The sequence below is a fragment of the Phodopus roborovskii genome, unplaced genomic scaffold (assembly GCF_943737965.1).
Source record: "Phodopus roborovskii unplaced genomic scaffold, PHOROB, whole genome shotgun sequence".
NCBI lineage: Eukaryota > Metazoa > Chordata > Mammalia > Rodentia > Cricetidae > Phodopus > Phodopus roborovskii.
The window spans coordinates 52,061,255-52,089,076 of NW_026126480.1; the positions used below are offsets into that span (position 1 = coordinate 52,061,255).

A 27,822-nucleotide genomic window follows, 5' to 3' on the forward strand; every position below is an offset into this window, starting at 1 on the left:
TTGGAAGGCTATCTCTGATGGAAATGAAGCAAGAACTAACTTCAATTCCTGCTTTTTGGAGAGTGGGTGTCTATGGGATGGGATCGCTTGGACAGAGTGGCTCCTCCTGCTGGCAAGCCCTTTGGAACCACCTGATACTTGACTGTGTATGAAATACTTCAGTTTTGCTTTAAATACTGGCAGCAAGAGCCAGCTTTCGGGGTTGGGGATTTAGCTCAGTGGTAGAGCGCTTGCCTAGCAAGCGCAAGGCCCTGGGTTCGGTCCTCAGCTCCGGAAAAAAAAAAAAAAAAAAAAAGACAAAATAACAAAAAGACCAAAAAAAAACAAGGTAACTGGCACACACAACCTTTTTCATTTTCAAAGCCCCCTCCCCCCCAAGGACATTTTCCTGGCTGGGGGCAGTATTTATTAGCTGTCCTTTAGGATGTCGCAGTATCAAATCGGTTCCAGCTCGCAGGAAAGGCTCCTGTGTGTGCAGATGCAGTGATTGACAGCGGGATGACAGCTGAGGATGCTGAATGCTCCGCCTCCGTCCGTGCTGCCTGCAGCTGGGGCCCTTTCTTCACTTCCTGGCAATGTCCCTGTGCTAGATTTTTGGTAATTTTTCTCATTTCCTTATGACCTACGTTTGTGAATTCGGTCCCATCTGTTTGGGTTTTGAAAATAAAAGCAAAGTTCATCTGGGTCCCAAGCACCGCACAGCGGACAATCCTTGCGCGGCGAGACCCGCCCCACCCACAGAGGAGAGGGAGGTGCCACGGAGGAGGAGCGGGAACTTGTTTGGACCAGCCCCCGTCCACTGCAGCTTCTATCCATGAGCGGTAAGAATTTTTGGGTTTTTTTTTTTTTTTGGCTTCTTTCGCTTGCCGTTGTTACCCGCCGTGCTCCGCGCGGCATTCACGGAAGTGGCTTCCTTCGGCTGACAAGCTAGGCGTTTGTGGCTGCGCCTCGCCGACTGACGACTACTACACAGAATGACAGGAGTGCGAGGGCCCGGGGAGAGCCGGGCCGCCGCCGTGGCCGTGGAACAGGACATGTTCGACGCCGTCGTGATGGCGGATGAAAGGTAGGCAGGGGACTGGTTCCGCCCCGCCCCTGCAGCTGCTCGGCGGAGCCGCGTTGTCCTCGGGGACACCCGCCTTCTCCATCTGCGAGCTGCCACATCTTCTTGTTCTTTAATTGTCGCACATACGGCAGTATTCATGACCTGCTGATGGATGTGTCGGGCAGGCCCCTTTGGATTGGGAAAGTTCCCGGGGGAAACGCCGGGGCGGGGCGGGGCGGGGCGGGGCGGTGGCCCAGGGCATCTTGGCTTTTCCCTGCCGGCTGCTGCTCACCTCTCCGAGAGAGCTGCTCGAGCACTTAGGGAGTGGAATCCTGGCATATGCGGAGGCACAGGCGCTCCCCGGGCCACCCACCTGCCGAGTGGGGAACTGGTCACCCCTCACGGGGGCTTCCAGAGCATTCCTTCCACAGTGCAGCCTGCAAGTTACTGTCAGTTTTCGGGTTGATCCCTGAGAGACAATACCCTTCTATTCAGAGCATCGCAATGGTGGCATACTGTGATGATCTTAGGGATATTTTCTCTCACTCTACAGAGATAGTGGTGAAGAGTCCTGGGTCCTTGGAGTGTTTAGGAACAGATGACTTCATTTACGATGGCATGTAGGCTCAGCTGCGGCTACCCTGTTTTGAAAAGTACATTTCTAGTGTGTTCCAGGCTTACTTGAGTTTGCATCTTTACATTTTCCTTGTGAGTCCTTGTGCTCTTCGGGCTTGGAAGTCACTCATGTAGCCTACCCACAGTTACAGAAGAAGGAACTTGGGTCTCTAGGGGCCGGGCTGTAGCTCAGTTGGCAGAGTATTTTTCATAGCATGCACGAAGCCCATAAACATCGTGGTTTCATATGGAGGTAGCAGCACTCACCTGTAATCTCAGCATTCAAGAAATGGAGGCAGAGTTGCTTGATGGAAGTCAGCCTGGGCTACATAGTGAGGTCCAGTCTCAAAAATAGGGTGGGGGCATAGTAATGGGCCAGGGAGTAGAAGAGCTAGACTTAGAACCTGCATTTTATGACTTGAGTTTTAAGCTTTTCCTCCTATAGTCTGCTGTGTCCCGTAGGATCTGGATAATAGAAGGTAGGAAAAATTTCCAGAGAACAATGTCTTACCTGATGAAGTATAATTCTCTATCACAGATTCCATGGGGAGGGATATCAGGAAGGCTATGAAGAAGGCAGTAGCTTGGGAATCGTTGAAGGAAGGCAGTATGGCACATTACATGGAGCCAAAATTGGATCTGAGGTAAGTGGGAGGAACACTTAGAAGTAATTTGATAGATGATTGTGGTGATCCATCCTGTGATCCCAGCACTCAGAAAGCTGAGGCAGGAGTTCTACGCCAGCCTGGGCTATATAGTGAGATGGATAAAGTATCTTAATGGCAGAGCATTCATTCAGCATGCTTAAGGCAGTGGCTTTGAACCTTTCTAATGCTGAGACCCTTCACTACAGTTCTTCATGTTGTGGTGACCCCCAACCATACAATTGTTTCATTGCTACTTCATAACTGTAATTTTGCTACTCTTATGAATCGTAATATAAATATCCAGGATATTTGACATGTGACCCCCAAAGGGTGGAGACCCACAGGTTGAAAACCAGTGGCCTAGAGGAAAAGAAAAAGGCATGGATCCTTTTCCTTTACAGTTGTTTCCTTTGCTGCTGATGCCAGAGCATCTAACCTCTTCCTACTGCAAGGCCTTTGGTGGGGATTCATAGACCAGGCAGAAAATTCTTACATAATCACCAAAGTATGGGAGATCACAGCTCCGTCTCATGTCTGCAGCCAGCTTAGTCCTCACCCAGAGGGGTGAAATTTCATAATCTCCATAGTTTTTCTTCCCTTATCTTTTTCCTTGCTAAGTCACCTCTTCCAGATCACTGACCCTGACTGGCAGAAGTCATGACAGTGTCAGATACCTGATGCCACAAAGCAGGTCCTACAGACGGATAGACCTAAAACAATCATCTTTGGTTATACCACACAGTGTCTGAGGGTCAGCAGGTAAGGAGCACTGTGTCAGTAGAGCTCCGTCCCATCTGAAGGCTTGACTAAATCAGGGATCTCCCCCCAAGATACCATACCATGTAACTGCTGTCCTCTGCTCAGGTGTCCTTATGACACCCCAGAGCAAGTAGCCAGTGAGAGCAAGGCAGAAGTGACATTGCTTTTTCTACCCAACCTCTAAAACTAGACACTCTTTCTTCCTGTGTCCTCAGAAGATGAGCACTCTCCTTCCCTCTGTTCTGTTGCATGTACATGAACCTGGATGAGGGGCTAGCTCACAGCATGCATATGAGCATCACTGATGTCATCTTGGACCAGTTCCTCAACTGGGGCTGTCACCATTCAGTTTCCATTGCCCAAAACTCACAGGTTCCAGAATAGCTGAAGAACAATGTGGCAGCCCTCTGCCTGGCCCTGAGCTTTGAGATCTTGATAATTGGTGTGGTGTGGCTGAATGCTTCCTGCCTTCACTGTGGGTTGGTTTTCAATTCACAGATTGGGTGCTACCGTGGTTTTGCTCTTGCATGGAAATGTCTCCTACATAGTGGTGCTGGCGAGAAAGACAGGTGAGGCTCCCTTCCTCTCTTCCCTCCTATCTCCTTTCCCTCCCATCAGCCATCAGCATGCTATCAGTTCAAAGGCCAGGAGGAGCTCTGAGTGTTCCTAATGTGTGCATAGTTATCTGTGTCATTAGTGCATACAGAAAATAGTAATGGCCAACTTTGTTGTTATTCAAAGAATAATAAATAAAATGTGTTAGGTACCTCATAGATACTGGATGAGCTCTGGGTGATGCCACACCTCAGGTAATGTTGGATGGATCCTATTTTCCTATCCATTTCTCACTTGGGCTTTTGATAGCAAACTGTAATAGTGTCAATGGAATGAGGTCTCAGAAATGCTGGTTCTGCCAGGTGTGGTGGTGCACACCTTTAATCTCAGCAGAGATAGGCAGATCTCTGTGAGTTCAAGGATAGCCTAGTCTACATAGAGAGTTCAGGACAGCTAGGACCACAAAAAAAAAAAAAAAAAAAAAAAAAAAATGCTGATTTTTTGTTGTTCATGGTGTCTCATAGCCAATCAGAACACAGAATCATCTTTTTTGGAGACAGGGCCTCCACACTGTGGCTCAGACTGGCCTTCAACTCATAGCCATTCTTCTGCCTCAGCTTCTTATATGCTGGGCTCATAGACATGTACCAGTATAGACATCTAAAGTTCATCCTGAAGCATTCCTTTTTGGCACACACAGGCCCTAGTGATTGTTACTGTTCTTTGAGCTGCGTTAAGCTTATTACCTTGCCTTAGTGTGTTCTGCCTGCCTTGGCCCTGTGAGCTGCCCCATCTGCCTTGTTCCAGAGGCTAGAAGGGAGCCCTGAAATGAAAGGCATATTGCTCTTGTGTGCAGATAGATGCATAGGGTTAGGCTGGCATTGTGCAGTCTTCCTGTACCTGCTGGCCTGACCTGGCCCAGGAGGACTGGAGGCAGGTATTAGTGAATTAGGACAAGAGGATGCAGTTCCCTGCCTGTGGGACTCAACTTTTATTTGAACAAAGTGTTTGTGACTAATTGTGGGGTTCTGGGGTTCTCTCTCTGATTGCCCATCACAAGATTTATTGGCTTTTTCTTTCTTTCTTTCTTTCTTCTTCTTCTTTTTTTTTTTTTTTTTTTTTTTCCCTTTTCAAAACAGGGTTTCTCTGTGTAGCTTTGTAGACCAGGCTGGCCTCAAACTCACAGAGATCCACCTGCCTTTGCCTCCCAAGTGCTGGGATTAAAGGTTCGTGCCACCACCACCTGGCAGCCTTTTCTTTTTGGTTTTTCGAGATAAGGTTTCTCTGTGCAAAGCTCTGCCTGTCCTGGGACTCACTTTGTAGACCAGGCTGGCCTCGAACTCACAGAGATCTGCTTGCCTCTGCCTCCCATGTCCTGGGATTAAAGATGTTTGCCACTACTCAGCATTGTTGTTTTTTCTTCTTCTTCTTCTTCTTCTTCTTCTTCTTCTTCTTCTTCTTCTTCTTCTTCTTCTTCTTCTTCTTCTTCTTCTTCTCCTTCTTCTTCTTCTTCTTCTTCTTCTTCTTTTTTTAATTGAGACAAGGCCTATTTATTCTACACTGTCCTGGAACTCATTATTTAGACCAGGCTGGCCTCTAACTCAATCCTCTGCCTTGATTCCAAAGTACTGGGATTAAAGGCTTGGGTCATCATACCTGGCTCTCTATTTGTTTCTTTAGTGTGAGTAGGTAGGAGGCAAAGGGTCTTAACTTCCTGACTTTAGGAGTGACTGGTCAGGCTGATCCAGGAGGAATTTTGTTGGCTGTTCATGCCACCACTGGGTGGCAGTCACAGCTGAGCCTGGCTGCCATCTTTTTGCAGTGGTCTTGCTTGCTCCAGCCTGCTGTTCCCCAGGTAGAGTAAGGGCCTTCTGGTGAGTGACTGCTCCACAGCAGGTGGTGGCCAGCAACTGCCTAGAGCAGAGAGGTGTGCTTAGCCTGCCCCCTGCTCTGAGGATGCAGTGGGATTGGGTCCTGTAGTTGCCCTGGGTGACAGCCTTTCCCCCATGCATCACAGCAGGAAAATGAAGGTGGTGGAGGCTCTGATTGCACTGCTGCAACACTTCCCCTATGATGACCCCACTTACGAGAGGCTCCATGAAGACCTGGACAGAATCCGAGGGAAATTCAGACAGGTTTGTGCTCCATAACTTCTGTCTGGGGTATGCCTGAGTGTGTTATAAAGGCAGGGTGGGCATAGACCCTAGGGTTCAGGTGATGGCTTTGTTGGGTAGTGTGTGCCATGTGTACATCCAGAGGAACTCATTCCGCTTACCCTTGTAGAATGACTGAGACGGGCTGGTGCCAGGATAGGGAAAGTGGGGCAAGCAGAGGTGTGTCCTCAACCTGAGCATCAGTTGAGGAGATGTGAGACACCATGGGTGAGACACCATCTCTTTCTTGGGTGCTTTCAGCTGTGCTCACTGCTCAACGTGCAACCTGATTTCAAGGTGACAGCAGAAGGCTCTGGACTTGCGTTTTGAGGACTCAGAAGAGCAGATGTCTGCACATTAAGTGTCAGAGTGATTAAAAGTGAGCCTGAGTGGCACTCATTGTTCTGTGGGAGGACCAGTGTGGCCTCTTCCCTAAGGCTCTTCCTGGGTGGCTGGCCAAAATTGACTACCCTGCTTTCTGCACAGAGACTGCTTGCTGCTGGCCAGAGTGAGTGTGTTTGTCATTCCAGTGGTCCGAGTAGGTTACCCTGAGGGTAGAACTCAAGGAAGACAAGCTGATGTGAACAGAGTTTAATGGGAATGTGGGCTGAGCCCCTGCTGTGCACTTGGGCTTCCTTTGTTCCACTCCATCCCTCTGGCAGCCCCAGAGGTGGATATCATTCAGCTTTAGAGGTGATGAAATAGACCCACCTAGTCTACGGGGCCTGGCGGCAGAGCTACCTGCTGCCCCAGATTCATCTTCTGTAGTGCCCTCATTGCCTACACCATTGAGACCCTGTCCTCTGTGGCAGAAGACCCACGTTACTGCAGTGTGCACAGGGTTCAGGCTCCATTGGGCTTGGTTTGCCTCTGGATACCCAGCTGAGAAGACAAGGCCAGCCTGATCTCTAGGAAGCTGAGGCATGGCCTTCATGCAGCCCCAGGTGAGAGATGAATTCTACACATTAAGAAGTGGCAATGGGGGAACTACTGGGATCTAAAGCAGACAGATGGTGGTTGCCGCTGTGAACGTGCAGGGGCTCACCTGTGTGACACTTCTTTAACAGCAGCTTGCGTGTCTTGCATGGTATTCACAGGCAGGTATAAGGGGAGCTGGCAAAAGTAGGTGCAGTGCTCCCAAGCATCTCAAGGGGGGATATACATGACAGCATGTGTTGATATGCCCTCTTTTGGGTGGCCCTATTGTACCCTGACTGTCCCTATTTCAGTTCCAGGACATGATGTGAAGGGGTCACTTGGAGTTTTGGGTTCTTTTTTTAATTTTAATTTTCTTTTAGAGACAGAGTCTTACTATAAAGCCCAAGCTGACCTTAAAGGGTGATCTGGAATCTCAGGCCTGTGACCCTAAGACACTGTTTTTAAATACCTTTTCATAGCATCTAGATAGATTAGGGACATCTGTACAGCTGGAGCTCTTCCCTCAGCTGGACCAGAGGGAGGGCTGGTGCTCATGTGTGAGGCTTGGGATGCCATGTATCTGGCTTCCTGAGCCTGGCAGTGGCCTCTCAGGAGTCCTGCACCATTCTCTCAGCTCCTCCCAGGAGCAGGTGCTCTTCAGGATGCTTCTCTGGGTGCTGAGCTCAGAGAGCAATGGCTACTGTTTTGATCATATTTTTCTTTTCTATTTGAAGAAGAGAATAAATGTATTTTAAAGGTATAGTATGTGTGGGATCATTTGTACTGACAGCTGCTGAATTCCTCCGGACCAAAATGCTGAGGTGTCAAGACCTCATGCCTGTCACATTCTGCGTTAGATTTGATACCACAGGTAGTGTTCCTTTCTTGTGTCTGCCCCCTTCCCTCTCATCTCTCTGTCTCTTTCCCCATTCTCCTTACCTTGTACACGTTAGGTATTAGAGTTCCCACTCATTAGCAGAGCCACAGCCACCCACCTGATACCTCCTGTGTTCCCAAGGGCCCCATCCAGTCCCCAGTATGCTTTGGTCACTCCAAAAGGTCTTCTGGATCACAGTATATATAGACAGAGTGTGGAGGACTATTCTGCCATGTGGGCATGCTTCCTCTCACCACTGAGATGGCTGTGTCTGCTGTGAAAGGTAATGTAAGTCATGAGGTGGATGCTGTTATTCTAGATGCCATCCCAAGTAGGTGATACTTGGAACTGCTGTAGACAATCGTAGGGAGCTGTGGTAAAGCTGTACCTTAGTGTGGCAGAGTCAGGTTCCAGTGGAACCTGTGTCCTTAATGTCTCTACTGAGCTGCTAGCCAATCCCCTGCCTTGTCAGACCATATGCTGTGAGCTGTAAGTGCCCTCACTCCTGGGCTATTTTCCGTCACCCAGCCCACGCTGTTCTGGCTGTCTGTCTGGCAATGACCTTCCTATGACTTTAGCTTTGATGTCATCCCTCATGAGTGTCACTGTGTCACATGCTAGAGACTGTAGGTCTGAGGTAAAGGTATCTGGGCTGGCTCCTCCCAAGGCTCTGTTGAATTTGCTGACTGCATTTCCTGCAGAGCTGCTGTGTCCTGACTGAACATGGATGATATTAGAGATCTTATTCTCCCTCAGCCGGCAGGGCAATAGTGACACATGCCTTTAATCCCAGCACTCAGGAGATGGAGACAGGAGGATCTCTTGTGATTTCAAGACCAGCCTGGTCTACAGAGCAAGTTCCAGGACAGGCTCCAAAGCTCAGAGAAACCCTATCTTGAAAAACCAAAAGGGGGGGGGTTTGCAATCATTCTCCCTTAGTCACCTACAGATTTATCTCCAGTCACAGGGCAGGGCTTGTAATAGTCAACTTGACAGGATCTGGATTCACCAGGGAGATATACCTCTGTACATGGCTGTGAGGGTGTTTCCAGGGAGGCTTAGCTGAGGAGCAAAGAGCCACCTTGAGTGTGCTCTGTCCCATGAACTGGAGTTCTGGACTAAAGATAAAGAAGAAAGCAAGCTGGGTACCAACATCCATATGCCTCTGCTTCCTGACCATCTGCCTCAGGCTCCTGTTGCCATGCGCCCCACCTCCCCCAATGATAACTGTTACCTTGTAAACTATGGACAGAATAAAATAAACCCCTTTCATCCCTTGCTTTCATAACTTGCTTCTTTTGGGTATTTTGTCATAGCAACCATGAGAAAAGTAACTAAACATAGGGCCTCAGGCCTGCAGGGACACTGTGACCCCCTAACAGGCAGCCTGTCTGTGACTATGGGACCTATTTCAGTCTGAAGCTAAATACAGAATGAAGTTCTTCCATGCAAAGCTTTTCAGATATTTTTAAAAATATGTACTATGAAGATTATTGCTGAACAGTGGTGGCACACCCCCTTTAAGCCCCAGCACTTGGGAGGCAGAGGCAGGCTGGTCTTGGAGTTAGAAGCCAGCCTGGTCTGCAGAGTGAGTTAGTTCTAGGGCCAGGTTACAAAGAGAAGCCCTGTTTTGAAAATCCAATATATATAAGTAAATCAGCACAAAGGAGATTTATTTGCCCCGAAGGGACAAAGGACAGGGAATAAGAGACAAAGACAGGAGATAGAAGATGAGGGAAAGGAACAAAGGAGATGGGGAGGGGTATTTGCCCAGGAGGGACAAAAGACTGTCTCTCTATAGAAAGCAGACAGATGTGACCCAAAGGCAAATGGCAATTTATAAAGATAAAAGGGGGAAACCCTGTGTTAGGATGAGGTGTTTAGCTTGACAGTAGTGACACATGCCTTTAATCTCAGCACTAGGGAGGCGGAGGCAGGTGGATTTCTGTGAGTTCAAGACCAGCCTGGTCTACAGAGCTAGTTCCTGGACAGCTCAGGCTACATAGAGATACCCTGCCTTGAAAAACAAACCAAAAAACAAAAAGAATGAAGTGTTTGATTTTGATTGGGTATGTTAATTAGCATAATCAAAAAGGGCTTTTGATTGCTGGATTTCAATACTTTGATTGCTAGACCTTAGTAGTTAGCATAGGAGGTGTGTGTGGCCAATTAGGGAAAAGACATTGGTGGCTAGCTTTAGGAATGTAATCTAATGGGTTTTTTTGTTTGGTTTGGTTTGGTTTTTTAGGAAGAGGGAATAGCAGAAGAGCAAGGCTTGCTGGAGCCATATTTGTCATGCAGGCCTGCTAGAGTCCCTTCAGTGTGTATGCCATATGGCAGAGGTCAGAAGAGGGCATCAGATCCCGTAGGACAGGAGTTACATAAGGTTGTGAGCCACCATGTGGTGCTCTGGACCAAAGCTGGGTCCTCTATTAAAAGCAGCAACCACTGTAAACCACTGAGGCATCTCACCAGCCCGGCTGTTAGTGAACTTTGATTTTGTAGGATTTGATGGGACACAGCGAGAAAAAGCACCCTAAAAACTTGGGGCTTGCTCTCAGCCCCACAGTGGCTAATGGTGGAGCATCCCACATTTAAAGCAGTCGTTCTCAACCTTCCTAATGCTGCCACCCTTTAATGGCTTCATGTTGTGATGACCCAATCATAAAATTAACTTTTGTTGCTACCTCATATCTGTAATCTTGTTACTGTTATGAATTGTAATGTAAATATCCCTGTTTTCCAATGGACTTAGGTGACATCAGAAAAGAACTACTTACTGCCCTAAAGTAAGGCCATATAGCTCATTTCCTGTTTATTTTGTACTCACCCCAAACCTCGTAGTAAGATGAGGAGGAAGAAAAGGGGTGAGAAGTTATGTTTGCCCAGTCCTGACTTTTCTACATCACTAAGTCTATATGTGCAATAATTCATGTGGCTCCATGGGCTAGCGGGGTGGCTGTAGATGGCTGCAGTAAGCTGCCAACTCCAGGTTGGACAAAACACAGTGAGGTGAGAGTAGTTTGTGCCAACTGCTCCAGCCTGGTTACTTGCTCATCTGAGTCTGTGGCAGGTCTTTTATCTAGCAGATCTAGGAAAACACAGGTTTATAAAGAAGGAACCTGTATCAGGAGGGACAGTAACTGAAGGAGCTATCAGATTGTGAGGCCCTTCCTTCCTTCTTTATTCCTTTCCTTCCTTTCTTCCTTCCTTTCTTCCTTCCTTTCTCCCTCCGTCCCTTCTTCCCTACCTCCCTCCCTCCCTTTCTTTTTTCTTTTCTTTTCTTTCTTTTTTTTTTTTTTTTTTTTTTTTTTTTAGACAGGATTTCTCTGTGTAGCCCTGGTTGTCCTGGAACTTGATCTGTGAACAGGCTGGCCTCAGACTTGATCCACCTGCCTCTGCCTCCTGAGTGCTGGGATTAAAGGCATGTGCCACAACTGCCCAGCCTGTGGGCTTTTTCATGATAGATGTCATCACCTTCTGAGAGCCCAGAGGTAGGGGACACTCAGTTATGCATGCCAGGGAGACTTCCTGGAAGGGAGGCTCCCATGTCAACTTTGGGATTCAATCTGGAGATGACAGAAGAATGCTGACCAGGGAGATCACCCCACTGTCCATAGTTGTTCCCACTATCATGACAGAGCCAGAAATGGGTGGGTATCTCAGGAAACTGAAGTCACAGGGCTAATTGTCAGAGAAAATGAGGTGTCATGGGACTCCAGAGTCCTGGTTCATCAGGAGCCTGCTCCCAAAGGTCAGTGGCCTGTGTCTTTATGTTGTAGTCCACTTTACCATTTTGCAATGGCATGGAGATATGGAGTGGGTAGCAGTGGCAACTAGTCAGAGATAACCAGGTCTATGGCCATGGTAAGGGCAATGATACCCCTTAGGAGAAGGCAGAGTGGGCCCTGGGATTCCAGTCACCACATCTCCTTGCTGTCCCCAGCAGCAAAGATCTTACAGGATGCTAGAGTACAGAAAATAGGGAGGTGGAGCTCTATTATGCAGCTCCGATGAGATCCTCATCTGTGATGGGGTGGGACTTTGCAGTGATGCAGCTCTTTGGGGTCTCCCATGCTCCTGGAACTCACCACCTATAAACTCATTGGTTCACCAAGTTGGGCTTTGGCAGATTTGTACTTTGGTCTGTCATTGGGGCTCCAACCTGGGATAAATAGAGATTTGTTCAGTTCTCCCAAAAGGTAAGCCAGCTAGGACCTCAAGAGTTAGGTTTCCAAGAAGGAAAATCACTCTTTGCCTTTCTATGATCAGTTTCCCAGGGCTGCTTTCCGAAAGGCCCTGTCTACCCCTGTGCAGGGCTGGAGTGCATGTCCCCATGCTCCATGAATGGGGTCTTTATAGGCCCTATTGGAGTATATGAGTCAGTGAATCAAAGGGTCTGAAGACAGGACTAAAGACTTGGAAGTGCTGCTCCAGCTCTCCTAGCAGGGGCCTTATTGTTGCCAGCTGTGTACCTCTGAAAGCAGAGCTCCTGAACCTGCCCTTGAGCTCAGGGCCCTGCTGCTGGTCCACAGCATCTGCTTTGGAGTAGGGTCTTAGCCATCCTCTTCAGCTAGAGTTTGTATTTGAATAAGGAAGGCCTGCTCAAGCATGGCTGGGCCTTTCACATTTGGTGTGTTAGTTAGGGTTCCTATTACTGTGAAGAGGCACCATGACCACAGCTGGGGTGGCTTGCTTATGGTTTCAGATGTTCAGTCCATTATTATCTCGGTGGGGAGCATAGTGCTGGAAAAGTAGCTGAAGTCTTATATCTTGCATACAACAGGAAGTTGGCTGAGACACTCGGCAGTATGCTGAGCATAGGAAACCTCATTTCCTCCAACAGGACCACACCAGCTCCAACAAAGCCACACCTAATAATGCCATTCCCTGTGAGATTATGGGGGCAATTACATTCAAACTATCACACTAGTACCAGCTGAAAGGCTGGTAAACAACTGGCTTCTTTAAAAAAGGGTAGGGGACCTGGAAGAGGAGGTTGTGAGAAGCAGCAACACACAGACCTAAGGCAGCCTGCAAATAGAGGGGGCCCAGATGAGCAACACCAAGGCTTGCTAGGAACCCACCAGCCATACACAGCTTTATCCTCTAGCTCCCTGAACAAAGTCAACTCTTGCTGTTTAAACCGTGTCATTTATCATTTGTCAGGGCTGTCCAGGGCTGTCCCAGGACACTGACAACAGATTCCTCTCCCTGCCAGAGTTGTCATTTCTCTATCCACAGGGTGAAGGAGCTAGACACATAATCCAAACCCAGCCTGGCACTGCTGGTTCCACTTTGAGGGACTGACCCTAGCTTTTCTGGTCTCCTCTGCTTCTTCTGGCAGGTAGCAGGAGTGCCACACTTCAGAGAGAGACCAGGAGGTCTTGGGTTTCAAGGCTTTGCATGGGAGTGACCAGGAGGTGTCTGCTAGAGCCAGCAGCCCACACCTCCTCTGCTGTCAGTCTGTATGGGCTGACCAGCCTCACTTGATGCTGGGGAAATAGCTGATGGTTCAGCAAACTCTTCAGGCCTGTGTGGCCATCTGCAGCTCTGGGGTATGCATAGTGTGCCTGGAAGAGGGATCTGGCTCAGATCAAAGATCCTTCCATGTCTTCCGAGCCTGCTTTGTGTAAGGCAGGGGTAATTTAATACCTGGCTTCTTAAGCCATGGGTCTTAACTCTGTGTGGGGTCACAAAAACCTAATGTAGGGGTCCCAAAAAGCATGGGGGAGTGATAAAAGATTTCTAACATGCAATTAATAAAAAATTAATTAAAAAAATATACCAGGCATGGTGACACATGCCTTTAATCTCAGCACCCAGGAGGCAGAGGCAGATGTGTCTCTGCAAATTTGAAGCCAGCCTGGTCTACATAGTGATTTCCAGGCCACTCACAGCTACATAGTGAGATCCTGTCTAAAAGTAAAAAGAAAGTGCATCAGAAAGTGCAAATTGAATCTAGGGGTGTTTTCTAGAAGCACCCACCTGTGTAGTGTCCCATGACTTCACTACAGCCTCAGCTCTGCACTCTACTTCTCTCGGTCTTCCCATCACTGCCAGTACACACCATCTTAAACATCTTGGATCCAGACTAGTGTCTTAGGAACTACATTGTTCATGCTCACACAGAGACATGATGGCTTCCTTATAGCATACTGGGGCTTTTAATGTGTTATACTATCAGGCCTCAGCATGTATTAAGTTAGAATAACTCTGGATTGGATTGGAGTGTCTGATTTTAAGAATTACTGACTTTCTTTTTCTTTTCTTTCTTTCTTTTTTTGAAATAGGGTTTCTCTGTGTAGCCCTGGCTGTCCTGGAACTTGCTCTGTTGACCAGGCTGACCTTGAACTTACACAGATGCGCCTACCTATGCCTCTTGAGTACTGGGGTTAAAGGCATGCACCACCACTGCCCAGCTGACTTTATTTTCATAAAAATTTGTTCAGTGAAATTTAATCTTGGGATTAGGATAGAATCTCCAGTTTCTGAGCTGGTCTTAAGCACACTTTTGCTCTCTTATACTATGTATTTATGTGGAGTGGCACTTTTAGCATTGACCATTTTAAAATAAAAATGTTTGACTAACTCTAAAAAATTGTTGAATATCCAGCCAAGATTTCTTTTTTATTTTAATTTTATGTGCATGCATGTTTTGCTTACATGTATGTCTGTGTACCATTAATATGTTTGTTGCCCACAGAATTTAGAAGAAGGGGCCAGATTCCCTGAACTGGTGTTTAGGTGGTTGTGAGCTGCCATATGTACTGGGAATCAAACCTGGGTCCTCTGGCAGAGCAGCTAGTACTCTTAACCACTGAGCCATCCCTTTAGCCCCTGAAGGATTCTCTTGACTGGGTTGAGATAGGAATATTGACTCTAAGTATGGCAGGCACCATCCTATGGGCTGGGGTCCTGGGCTGAATAAAAAGGAGAAAGCAAGCTGAACATCCGTGTTCATCTCTTTTTGGATGTGATTCGATCAGCTGCCTCGAGCTCCTGCTGCCATGCTTTCCCACCGTGATGGACCATACCTTCACCTGTGAGCCTGATAAACTGCCCCCCCCCCTCCTGCATTTATCTTGTATTTATCACAGCAACAGGGAAAGGAACTAAGGCAGGTGTCCAAAAAAAGCCCAATTGTTAGAGACCTGGTCTAGCCACTCAGGACAGAACAACGGAAGGAAGGATGCCCTGAGCTCTGAGCTGGAAGTCCCCACACAGATGACCCCAAGGGTGAGGCTTCTCAGTTTTAAAATGGCTTCCAGCTGACAGGCTGTCTCAGCTGTCTCTTGGAGACAATTCAAAGGCGTAATAGATGTCACAGTCTGAGAGGCTCAAGGCCCACCGAAGCCCCTTCAGCAGAGCATTCTGTATTCTTTCTCTCCATCCTTCTCATGTGCCCTATGAGTAACAATGCCCCCAGATGTGGGCCCCAAGGTCTGCAGCCCCAAGCTGCCTGCCCACCATCCCCACCACCCCTAGGCTATTATCTACTGGCCTTGTGGTGTGGTGCTGGGCTATGGGGCCCTGTGGGCCAGGGGACTGGGAAGGGATTAGAGGTCCTGCACTTGCTTTGCCCTCTTGCACAACCGTTTGATCAAAGACATTCCTGGGATGACAGCCCTGAGCAAGAGAGGCCAACTCAGCTCAGCCAAGAGTACTGCATCCTACCAGTACTGTGCTGCGTCCATTTGGGGCCTTTGTACACAAGCCTGTCCATCTCATGTTAACCAGCCTGTACCCCACACCAGACACATACAGGCTGTCATATCAGCCCAAGTACAGGTTTGCCTGGCAGTGCCAGCTCCCAACACTGGGCATATGTGGTCTGCGCAGCCGTGCCACCAAACACTGAGGGTCCAGTCCTGTGGAGCCTGACAGGCATTGTCTGCCTCCTGGGCTGCCATGGAAGAACTGCATGGAGGCACTGCAGGGAGGACACAGCCCTTCTCTGCCTAGTGTCCTACCCCAGGAGTCCTCAGCCCCCACTGCTGGCGTTTGTGGGCTCCAGGGACCTAGATAACTCCGTAGGGTTGGTGAAGTCAGCTTGCTTTCTAGGACACAGTGCAGCAGTTGGGCTGACCTGTGGGCAGCAGGCTAACTTCCTCACACTTAGTCCTAGGATGTGAAGTCAGGAGGGGAGGCTCCACAGACCCCCATTTAACGTGATGCAGAAGCCCCACAGAGGCCACACTCACTTTGAACCCTGTAGAACAAGCAGAAATGAAGGTTCAGACAGGTCGAGGGAGAAAACTAACCTAGAATGGGAAGCCGGGGCAGTCCTCGGGGTTCAGGGAGCTCAGGCTCACAGAGGCCAGGCAGGTTCAGGAACCTTGGCCTGGCTGAGAAGGGTGGAATGACTCATCAGGATGGGGGCTCCCTGCATGTAAGAAGCCTGGCAGGGACCCCTGGAGCTGGCAGGGGCAAAGAATGGAGAGAACTGGCCTTTGGTGCTGAGAAGAGACAGTTGGGTGGGCTAGCTCTCTGAGTCTTTGTTTCTGAGTGCCCTCAAAGGCTATTTTACCATCAGCCTATGAACAGGAGTGTCTACACATTCCACCAGGGGATCCACCCTCCAGTGTTATCAGTAAAATTTGAGGGTTAGAATCAGAACCTGGTGGTGGTGCACACTTTTAATCCCAGCACTCTGGAGGCAGAGACAAGCAGATCTCCATGAGTTCAAGGCCAGCCTGGTCTACAGAGTAAGTGCCAGGACAGGCTGCAAAGCTATACAGAGAAACCCTGTCTTGGGGAAAAAAAATAAAAATAAAGAATCAGAACCTGGAGCGGCCAATGGTATCTGGGATTACACTGCTGAGCCAAGGAAAGAGGCCTGGATATCAGCCATAGCTGGGCACCACAGACCACTGGATAAAGAGACAAGCCAGTTGCACCCTTAGAGACTTCATCGTGGTGTGAGCCCTTGACGCTTGACCATTTCACTTGAGCACCCTTGATAGACACTGGTGGAAACAGCCTGCCTTCCTCTGAGTGTGTATGCCCAGCCCCGTGCTATTTGTGTTTGCATTCCTAGGACCATGCTGCTGCACTTGCCACCAGCCTGCTTTATCCCAGCATATGTTATTGTGTCTCTCCCAGTCTTTCCCGTTGTCCCACCTGAACACCATAAATTTGCTTCACAGCCCTTCTAAGATCCAAGGGAAAAAGCAGTTCTAACACCTTAATGCCCTTTGGCCTGTTCCTGGAATGCCAAAGGCCCCATGCCCACTCTCCTGGATGATGTGTGGTTGTGTGGAGAGGTCTGCCAGTTTCTGGGTCCCCAGTCCTGTTAACAGGTTGATGCCCTCTGATGGTGCTGGGCTGCCAAAATACCTCTCTGGATCCTGCCCTCAGGCAGCTTTGCCCAAGATGGGCAAGTTACCAGAGGGGACACTGGAGTCTGCTTTTGGCTGGAGCTTCATCTGCCTTTGAGTCACATCTGCCTCCCTCCCCAACAAGTCCCTTTCTGCTTTCATACTTGGGGCATCACTATTCAGGCCAGGTGTCAATCACATCCCCCACCTTCTAGAAGGGCAGGGGCCAGCCTGATACCCTGGAGGCCACCTTGTTTAAGATGATGCCTTAAAATGGAGACTGAGGTCCTCAGATGGCTCCCAAATGTTTGCACAGGGTGATGGCAGAGGACCCTCAGTGCTAGGGAGTATCAAATCCCTATTCCCCCAGGGTTGGGAAACATCCTAGTCATGAGCAGCTGCCACCCAGAGGACATCAAAGGAACCCAGCCAGGCCACTCAGGTCCCCAGGAACTGTGTGAAAGGCCACCTTGGGCCTTGGCCCTAACACTAAGTATCGCTCTCTGGGCGCTTGGCAGCACCTAAGGATGGTGATTCACCCAAAGCAAACACCCATTTGCGCCAGATGAGGGGCACTGAACGCGGGCTCTGTTGATCTTCCATCTGCAAATAAGCAGGAGGTCAAGTTGGCAGCGACAGGCCCAGAGCCGCCTCTGATCAGTGGCTGCCGCTGGCCTCCCTGACGCCAGAGGCTGCTACCCTGGTCAGCTGCTACCTGCAAACACCCTTCTCTTTGGGGATCCCAGATTGGTGCTAAGGTTGGAGATGCCATTAAACATTCTAGGATGCAGAGAACAGGGTGGTCCCTCATGGCCATGGTATCAAGATGGCACATCTCCCACTCTTGTTCCCAAGGCCCAGAAAATAGAAACACTAAGCTGAGATTTTTTTTTTAAACCAATTTTATTTCTAGACTTTTTGTGTCTTTTTTTTTTTTTCCTGGACCATACTGGTCACATGTCTGTGCTGGGAAGCGCCATGGTGTGTCAACCAGAAATACACAAACCCAACCTGGCCACCAGCCAGAGCCCCTCAAAGCCTTTCACGTCACAGGGCAGACTCCGTGGTCCCACCACCAGCCTTTGGCCTTTTGGCCAGACCCTCACCCATCACCATGAACACAGTGGCCCTCAAGGGTCCGCCTGGTTCAGATGCCTCAGCTAGGCTGGTGGTGACCGTGGAGGTGACCATTTTGGTTTGGCAGCTAGCTAGGGAATTTGGAGGCCTGCAGCACTGGAGCTGGCTTTGCCAAGTCTGAAGTCTTTAAATTAGCACAATGCTGTAATTAACACAAAACAAGACAGAACACTAGAACCTAATAGAATCATTGATGCACCGGAGACTCAGAACAGATTCCTCCGGGCCCAGCAGCATGGTGGCATGCACAACAGGCCGCTACAAAAACAACAATATTGATAATTAACAAAGAAAAATACAGTTGTCCCGACTGCTGTGATGCTCTATTTTCCCAGATCAAATGAAGGGCCCAGCATGACCGGTGTAGGGGATGATCCCACCAGACCAGTCTCCGGAGGCAGAGCACCTGCCCATGGGCCCATGCATGGCTAGGTGAAACATGAGGTATTGTGAACAGGAGCCTGTTTTGTTGTTTTTCTTTCTTTTTGGAATACAGCGGTAATCACATTAAGCCAAAATTGATCACAATTTTTAAAAAAAAGGTACAAAAAAGGGCATCTGTAAATACAATCTTCTATGAGGAAATTAAAACTTGAACACGGCAGTCTATGACATTGTAAAAAAACAAAATAAAACTGACCCTCCAATAGCAGCGAAAACAATGTGAAAGTTACAAAGCGACGCGAGTCTGGTTCTGAACGTCTGGGATGTGGGGAGTCATCGGTAGCAGCAAGGAGCCGCAGCCTGTCCCATGTGGTCCCTACCCTCCACACTTCTTCCCTCACATCCTCTCCCACCTCCCTCAACACTTCCTAAATAGAAAAGCACACAGCCAGGCACACAAATTACCTACTGTTGTGGGGGACAGGGGTGGTGGCGGCAAGAATGTGCCTGAATCAAACTCATGTGGGATCCCCCAGTTTGAATGGCTCTCCATTGGGGCCATTTGGGTTTGGAAAGTTAAGCAAACCAAATGCCCGTCTTTACGTAGTTTCTGAGAACGCCCTGCCCACCCCCATAAAAGACCAATCTCTCAGACAAGGCACTAAACCTTTACCAGCAAGGGCAGAAGGTATGTGTTTGAATCAAGGGAGATCACATTGCTTTATAAATCATACTGGCCATGGACAACCTTTCCAATAAATACTCTCTGTAGCCTTAAGTATAAATTAGACACTTTAGTGTTTAAAAGCCTCCTGTGGGAAAGACTTTAAAAAGTCATGCAGAATCTCCTCACTGTCCAGGTAATGCCATAGTTCCTACTCCCAAACACCAGCTGGCACCAAGGGATCCCTTCAACTTCTCTGTGGGACAGATCCTGGCAGTGCAAGAACAGTTTTCTTTTCTTGACCCAACAAAACTTCCCAAGCACCCCGTGCTACCAGCCCTACTGTGCCACACACCCACTGTGCAGTCACCTGAACGAGTATGTGGATATCCCCCAACCATTCCATTAGGAACTCCCCCCACCCCCCAACACACACACATACCAGCGGCACTGCCTCCAGCTAGCTGACCGAAAAGTGCTTTGAAATGGAATGGTTTTGGACACAGAGAAGGAAAACACAACAAAACAGAACAAACCACACACACAAAAGAAAAGCTGTGGGTTTAACCTGATGTGAGTGGGCTGCAGGGCCGCCAGGCAAAAACCAGCGTCTCTTTAAACAGGAACTACAAAATAGGAAGATTACAAAAATAGGATATATGATGACACTATCTCATACCCTCTACTGGAGCACACTGCATAGGGTGGGGCACCTACTGCTGTGTGCCTGATGCTATGAACCTGCAGGTTAGGAGATGGCACAGATGAGCTGTGGGGGTGCCACACACCGTGAGACCGCTAGAGGTCACACCGACCGTCAATAAGGTGAAGCGGTCTGCCCATCCCTGGGATAAAGCACAGGAAACAGGTGACTAGCAGTGGCTGCAGTGAGCATGCAGGAGTGAGGTGCGCCTTTCCACAAAGCAAGTACATTCTCTACCTAAAACTCTCTTCTACTTCAACAACGGTTTGCTCTATTTGCTTTTTTTCCTTCTTTTTTTTTTTTAAAGCAATGTTTCTTAAGCTTTTTAAACATAAACATAAAATCAAAATCCTTCTGTAGACTTCCTGTGTGTTAATCCTATTCTTACAACAGACAAGCACATTAATAGAAAACTAGTTGATTACTGGGGTATAAAATCCTATTTTTGTAGCATCCCCTCCGCCCTATACTCAGGGTGATGCAAATTCTATCTCTCCTCTCTCTTTAAGACAGCTTTCAGGTTTTTTTTTTTTTTTTCTCTTTTGCTTAAGTCAGATAGAAAGGAGAAAGATTAAAGAAAAACAACCAACAAAGAGAACAAAACTTCCCCTTCTGGTAACAAAATATCCCCAAGAGGGACATCATTAGGAGCACCCCGGGCTGGCTCCTTCCTCACTGCGGGTTGCCATTGCTTGGTGGCACCCGCCTGCCCGGTGGCCCTCAGATGTCCACATCTCGCACGTCGGTGGGTGTGCAGGCCAGGTCATTCTCTCCCTCTGCTTCCCCCTCCTCCTCGGTGGCCTTGGGGTTGATGTTCTGCTGGGCCTGGCGCAGGCTGGACTCCAGAAGGGCTTCAATCTGTTCCTGGCAGGCTCGGAGGCAGTCCTGGAGAGGCAGGCGGAGATGGAGGGGGTCCTTGTTTAGCCAGAGGCTAGTGGCCAGGGCCTTGACCTGCGAGGCAGGCTTTGCTAAGGGCAAGGCTCAAAGAAACTCCCTGAGTCATCCCCAAATCCATTGGTCATCAAGAGAGCTACAAGGGACTAGAAAGCAAGAATGCCACCTCTGTCTGGTTCCAGGCCTTCAGCCTCTGCCTCCATGCCATGAGGCAGGGATGGGGGCTCCTGTGGCTGATGCCAGACAGGGAACAGTGTGTGTCACACACAGAAGCCTCCCATATGCCCACTGGCTCTGACCTACATCAAACCCCCAGCTGAGTCCAAGCCAGAACTGGACTTTTGTCTGTCCTGTCTATGCCAGCCTGCAATGTCCTTGAGGACACGTTCATAGCCAAAGCTCCAAATAGCATCTGCCATACTTTTCAGTGAGAAGGTACTCACATGTGGCCCAGTATGCCTAATACAACTGCCCCCCCCCAAAAGTTCTAGAATGTGTCTTCTGCAGGTGGAAGGTCTATACCAGAGTCCTTTGGGACTCTATCCCCAAAGATTGCACTGAGGGAGATGTGGTCCTGTCACGGCTAGGCTACACTTAGGTTTCACTTGCCATTACTTTAAGCCACTGCTCCCTGCCTTTAGGACCAGTGGCTTCTGGAAGATCCCCAAACCTCAAGTCTGGTGGTGGTGGTGCGGGCTAGGTTTGGCTCCCCCTTGCTGCAGAGGCCAGTGCTGCACCCCTCCCTCACAGCCTCAGCCTGGTCATAGTGTCTTGACACTGCACACCTCCCTCTCCCCAGGGTCCCCTGGCCCTTGCCAGATGCAGTCTCCTTTAATGACTCACCGGGTCACATTTGATTACTCTGGAAAGAAAGTGCGTTGTGCGGTAGCAAGACAGGAAGTTGTTGGGGCTGCCTAGGTTCAGGCCTTGCATTGCAGCCACCACGCTCCCAGCAGCCACCATGGAGGGCGGGTTGGAAATGAACTTCACATCTGCAATAGAGAGGGATGGAGGTGGCTGTGAGCAGGGACAGCCACAGGCCTGTGGTTTAGCTCCCACCCAATTCTGAGTACAACCTCACTCTGTTCTCCAAACCTCCCTGTGTGCATCAAGTCCAGCTCCCTTTGTGCATCAAGTCCAAGTGCATCAAGTATACCTAGGTGGCACTAGATGTACATAGTGCTACAGGCCTGTGGCCCCAGCACTGAGGAGGATCAATAGTTCCAGGCCAGAGCCTCCACTCAACTTTCAGCAAGGCCTCGTCTCACTTTAAGGAGCTGAGCAGCTGACCCTGGCCTGTGTTCCACCCCCCCCCACACACATCTCAAGCAAACACCAAGGAAGAGTCGGTCATGCCCCCCTTTGTTCCTTTAAGCATTTCAAAGTTTAAGAAAGAGGACAAAGTACAGAATTCAATAAGGTACAGGCTCTTAACCCTTTAGCCCACGGCCAGGTGTGGAGCCTTACATCTGCACCCCCAGTATTTGAGAGGTGGAGGCAAGGGGATTGCTGTATGCTTCAGAGCCACCAAGGACTAGGGACAGTTGGCCATATCTCAGAAGGATAATAGTAAGCTGCAGGGGTGACGGGCAGGTCCCTCAGAGGCCAGGCTAGATGTCACAGAAGGGATGATAACATGCTCTCCTGGTTCACTGATGCCAGCTTAGGGAAGATGACACGGGACCCCAGACCAAGTAGCCCCAGAGAAGGCTGGGAATAGCCACCCCAGAACTCCAGTCCAGGGTCCCTTGTGAGGGAGCCCTACCCACGAATCCTGGGGACTCTCTCAAAGCACAGCCTGAGAGGGGTGCCAGCTTTGTAGTCTGCCCCGTTAAACACTGGGATCATGTCCCCCACAGTACTGCGGCAGGGTGTCACCCCTCTTCCACCCAATGGATCCAGTATCTGACCCACTACCAGAGAGGATCCCACAAGCTGCTTTCCTGTCACAGCCAACTAAGAAACAGTGACAAGGACAGCCACACACTTAGCGTGTGAATCAGGGGTTCCAGGCCGGGGGTGGACACAATCAAGAACAGGTGTCAGCTCCTGTCACCTCATCATGTGTCCCAGTGCCTGGGAACAGGGAGGCTTGAAGAACATGAGCGTGAATCACAGGTGGCAGAGGGCTGTCGCAGTGAGACTCCTCTGATAGAGCCTATAGGTTTGGTTCTGTTAAAGGTCGGAGGCACCAGGAAGGGGCCCAGAAGAGCAGCCACACAGAAGGGAGACAATACCTCCAGGTGGCACCAAGGACTTAGCTTAGCTCAGTCCAGTGAACTGAGCTTGCTATGGAGACAAGTTCAAATCAGACAACCCTTTTGCAAGGAGACAGAGAAACTCCAAGCACCAGCTGGCACATTGCCCCTTCTGATGCTTGTCTGTCCCCTTCCCATGTGCAGTGGCATGACCCACTACATCCTATAAGGAACCTTAACATCTGCTTCCTCACACTGCCTTGCTGCTGCTGGCATAGCTGTCACCCAGCTCAGTAGCATGACTGACACTTACCAACACCCTTTACTTAGCTCAATTTCCCATTGTCTGAATCCACACAAGGGTACACTCTGGCCACCTGTGCATGCCCGTGTGGCCAGCCCCAACCCTAGGTTAATATACTGCTTACACAGTCAGGACCCAGGTCTGGGGGTATCCAGAAGGGAGAAGCCATACCCTTCCATCTCCTGTAACCTTGACACAAGGGTGGCAGATTCCCTGGCCTTGACCTCTGGCCTCTTCCCAGAGTGATCCCTATGTGACAGGAGCTGGTTACTCCTTCAGGGGGACAAAGCCTCCAGGCCCAGGACATAATATTGCAGTTCAGCAAGCTGTGCTCTGTCTCCACTTATCTTTTGGGGGGCTCTTAGTTGACCCCATTGTAGATAAAGGCCATACAGTAAGCTGGGTCCAGCCATACTCACAATGCATTAATGCTTGTTGGCTTCCCTGCTGGCACCCAGGGGTCCTGGGAGGGGCACTTTGCTGCCGAAACCATCCTAGGGAGGCTGTGCCACCCCATCCCTCATGTTATCTCTGGGAAACTCTGCAGCTTCTCTGAAGCTACTTTCAGCTCCATAAAAGGCTTCCTGGAGCCTCCAAGGGCTCTGCTCTCCCTAGAGGAACCCCAGCCAGACGCCTCCCTGCCTGCCAGCCAGCAGGGCCGCCCCCGCCCCTTAGATCCTTCCAGGCTACTGATGGCCTTGGCACTCCCATCCGCCACCCCCTTGCTTGGTAGGCCTCTGGGGAAGGGCTACTACCTTCAGCAGGTAGCTGGGAGGCTGGAATCCTAAAATCTTCACATCCACCACCGCTGTGAGGAAACACTAGCCACAAGGGGTGGACAAGAGAAGGTGCCAGAGATAGCAGGTGGGAGAAGACGCTACAGGCCCCTCTTACACCATGTTGCCTTTTGGCTGCCCTACAAGCCACCCAGCCTGAGCTCCAAACAGATACAGCAACTGAGGCCTGATCAGGGCCACCTGGAGGGGGGGTCCTAAGCAGGTGAGAGAAAGCACAGGACCCTTTCAGCATTTCTGAGCCTCATGGGCAGGGCTCCCAGTTAATGAGGAAGCAGCTGTCAGATGTAGGGACCACCCATTGGCAGTAGGCTGTTGATGTGTGCTCTAGCATGTCCACCCATGCTGAGTTCAATCAGCCTGCTTACCTGGGGTCTGGGGCTAGGGAGAGTCCCTTAGAGAAGCCACGTGGAGATCCTCACCTCTCTGCTTCCAACCATCCCTCCCAGTACTCTGCCCTTCTACCCCCATAGCTGGGGCCCCTTGAAGACACAGGCAGAACAGGAGGTAGGTGGGGGTAGGCAGTCCAGGCGAAGAGGCAGAAACCTTTTCAGAAAGCATGAAAGCGTTCAGTGGCAACACAGTTACCTGGCAGTGCAAAGCTTGGCACAGGGAGGCTGGGCAATTCAATTAGTGTGACCCCTACCATCTATCCCCAACAAGCTACCTGTCCCCTAGGCTCAGAACAGAGATGAGGGGACCCCCTTCTGGACATGCTGGAGACCATCACCTAGTACAGAAGAGACAGCAAGTTGAGGCATTAGCCAGGGAACCGCAAGGAGTCTGAGATCTCCTGGGGAAGAGCAGGGGTGGGGGTCCTACCTGTGGCACAGAGGGCCACAAAGGTCTGCGCATGCTTGCGGATGATCTGCTTGTTCTCATCTGCCTCTGGCATTTTGGAGAGGAAGTGTTCGATGAAATCGTGGGGAGTCATGGCAGCCAGGTTCCACTTAAGTTTGTTCACCAGAAGGAGTTCCATTTGCTGCAGAAAATGGAGAAAAAGGTCAAAAGGAGGGCAGGCCGGCTGCAAGGAGGTTTAGAGCGGGGACAGCCGGGCACCACAGATAGGTAAACAACAAAATATAGACAGACTAAGCACTAGACAAAAAGACCCTCCACCGCCAGCGCTGCGGCTCGATCGCCGCAAGGGGGCGCACGCCGTCCACATTTCAGAGTGGCTTCTCCACCAACATGGTGGGGAGTTCAGGAGAGGGGGGCCACAGAGGTGCAATGGGTTTGGGATAATGCCCACTGCCACTTCGGTGTCGTGCAGTGTGGGTGACTTCTGGAGATCTATCCGAGGCTAGCTGGGCCTCCTGTCACTTGGCAGCTCCCACCACCCAGGGGTCATGCTGCTAACAAGGGATCGCGGGTGGTGGGGTCCTTGGTTACCAGCAGCTCCTCGGGCCGGATAGAGTTGTCAGTGTAGATGCACAACTTCTCGGCGGTCAGGGGAATGGTCTCCTTCATCTTGGAGGCCACGAACATGCAGGTGGCCCCCAGCAGCTGCAGGCGGCTCTTTTTTAGGGGCTCCAGAGACAGGAAGCGGTCCAGGTAGTTCATGGCCAGGGGGAAGACCTCCTCTTCACACTTCTGCTCCTCGCAGACCTGCGGGGACCGGGACCGTCAACGGAGTGTGTGTGTGTGTGTGTGGGGTCACTCGATGTGACCCCGCATCCCTTTTTCTAGATTACACAGAGCAAATTCGTGGCGAGGGCGCGGAGAGGGGTCGCATTGTCAAACTCCCCAGGATGCGCTTTGCTCAGTACCCACCCACCCTGAAACTGAAAGGGAAAGTCCCTGGGCATCTGGAGCGGGGGAGCTCAGCAGCGGTGGCCGGAGACCCCTACCCATGTTGGAATTAGAAGGCCGCAGACCAGGGGATCCCACCGCGGGACTGGCAGGGCGCCGGGGGTTGGGCGCCGCTCGCGCGCACGCGAGACACAAAGGTGGCGTCCCAGGCCGCCGCGCCTCATTTCCCAGACGTCATCTTTTCAAAAAATATTTAAAAATATTAAAAAAATAACTAGGTGCCTAAAAACGGCCTGAAAATAACCATCAGGCGACCCTTTATCCAACCCGAATGTCACGAGCTCGGTGTACGTTGGAGAGTGAGCCCCAGCAACTCAAACTCTGGGGGCCCCCCCTTTTGCTGGGTTCGGGTGCCGTTTGCCTCTGCAAGGGCACTATGCCGCACTTTAGAAATTATTTTAAAATATTATGGGGCCCTTGAGACTCCGCTAAGCATCTGAAAATGTGCTCTGGTCTCCCGGCTTGATCTGGGTAGAACCCCAAGTGCAGACCCGCGCGGACGACGGTCAATCTCTAGCGACTAGGGGGCCACGCGACCTTGCAGACTGGCGTGCTCAGCCTTTGCTAGGGTGCCCAGGAGTCCGCTGCTTGAACAAAGGGTTCCCCCCAAATATCCCTCGCTATGTCTTGTTTAATGATTCCTGGCTGCCGCGAGGTCCCTCGTGCCTGTCTCAGCACCCCCCGCTGCCGGTCCCTGCCCTGCCCCCAATTATTAATAAACACTTTTGCTTTGCAATAAAGGAGCAAAGATGGCGCATAATACTGGCACGAGCGGCCCTTGCATACGTGTCCACCGATATTAATTTAAAAATCAAATCTATGCCCCCTCCCCCCGAGCTGGCGGCTACGCGCGAAGGCCACTGCGGAGGTACAGCAGGAATGGGGCGCAAGCGGGGGCTACAAAAGGCGCCCCTGTCCGCACCCTCTGGGGTGTCCCTGACATCGTCCTCCCTCGAAGGCACTCCTCCATAACTGCCCCCCAGAAGAAAATGAATCCCCATTACCCCATCTCCTACACCTTCCTCGTTTAAAAAAAAAATACCGGCAGTACCTATTTATTTTGAGAATCCGGATTCCTACCAACACTGCGGGAAAACTCCGTGTCAGAAGGGAAGAGAAGGGAGGAAGATGTGGGTGAGAGCAACAAGTTGCCAGGGGGTCCCAAGCCAGCAGGCTGTAGCCCCTCACCTCCAGCATCCAGGTGGCCACGATTTTCCGCATGGACGGCACAATCTCCCTCTGCACGCACTTGAAGTAAGATACGGAGGGCGCGCAGGTCTCCTCGGTCTTGAGCATGGCTCTCAGCACTCGATCATTGAGGAGGTTGGTGTCAGGGTACGCGCGGCGGATGGTCTCCACTTCGCAGCACAGGAGTTGGTGTTCCATGGCGCGGCCGCCTAGGGAGGGCTGTGGTCCTGGTTGGGCTCCGGTGGCTGCTGCTGGCGCGCGCTGCCTCGCGTTGTACTGCCGTTCTTCGGAGCGCGCGGAGTCTGTTGCTCTCTGCTACTGCGCCGACAGCCCTCTGGAGGCTGCAGGACTTTGCAACTTCAACAAAACTCCCCTGTAGTCCGTGTGACGTTACTGTTGTTAAGCAGAGATCAAAGCCAGGCAGAAAAAGGGAGGGGGGAGGGATAGGGCGGGCGCAGGGGGAGGGGGCGCGGGAGCTGCGAGCGGCGAGGGGACTAGCCCAAAGCCCCCCCACCCCCCAGCTCGACCTTCGTAGATATGCAAATCGTTCGGACTGCTTCTTTCCAAGCTGGTAAAGAGCGGTGAGGGGGTGGTGGTGGGGGGGTGTCTTCTTTCCCCAAGTGGCTCCACTGAAACCTGTGGAGGTGTGTGTGTGGGGGGCGGGGGTTGGCTCTGGACTGGACAGCTAGGAGGGAGGCCAGGCTACACGCAAGCCAGGAAAGACTGAATGGATGGGGGGTCCTGGAGACTCAAGGACACCCGATATTCAAGCCCGGAAGAAAGGGCACGTTTCCGAGGAAGCCACGAGGGCACCCACGGACCGACGGATTGCTTAGAAGTCCCGGCGTCCCCATC

General features: G+C 50.5%; 2 protein-coding genes across 3 annotated transcripts; one reads left to right on the forward strand and one right to left on the reverse strand.

The window, feature by feature from the left end:
* The first annotated feature begins 897 nt into the window (after nt 1-897).
* Lto1 (LTO1 maturation factor of ABCE1) lies at nt 898-7,452 on the forward strand. Of its 2 annotated transcripts, none has more exons than XM_051193498.1 (5): nt 898-1,066; nt 2,199-2,304; nt 3,565-3,635; nt 5,639-5,756; nt 6,036-7,452. In XM_051193498.1, exons 1-5 carry the CDS (start codon nt 975-977, stop codon nt 6,102-6,104), a joined length of 456 nt encoding a protein of 151 aa, XP_051049455.1. In that variant the 5' UTR covers nt 898-974; the 3' UTR covers nt 6,105-7,452. The 2 variants fall into 2 exon arrangements, with proteins under 2 accessions (XP_051049455.1, XP_051049456.1); XM_051193499.1 differs by having other exon boundaries at nt 5,642-5,756.
* Nucleotides 7,453-19,064: 11,612 nt separating this feature from the next.
* Ccnd1 (cyclin D1) lies at nt 19,065-27,276 on the reverse strand. The gene is made up of 5 exons (XM_051193501.1): nt 26,968-27,276; nt 25,360-25,575; nt 24,790-24,949; nt 21,515-21,663; nt 19,065-20,662 (listed from the first exon to the last, which is right to left on the reverse strand). Exons 1-5 carry the CDS (start codon nt 27,163-27,165, stop codon nt 20,498-20,500), a joined length of 888 nt encoding a protein of 295 aa, XP_051049458.1. The 5' UTR covers nt 27,166-27,276; the 3' UTR covers nt 19,065-20,497.
* Nucleotides 27,277-27,822: the final 546 nt, after the last annotated feature.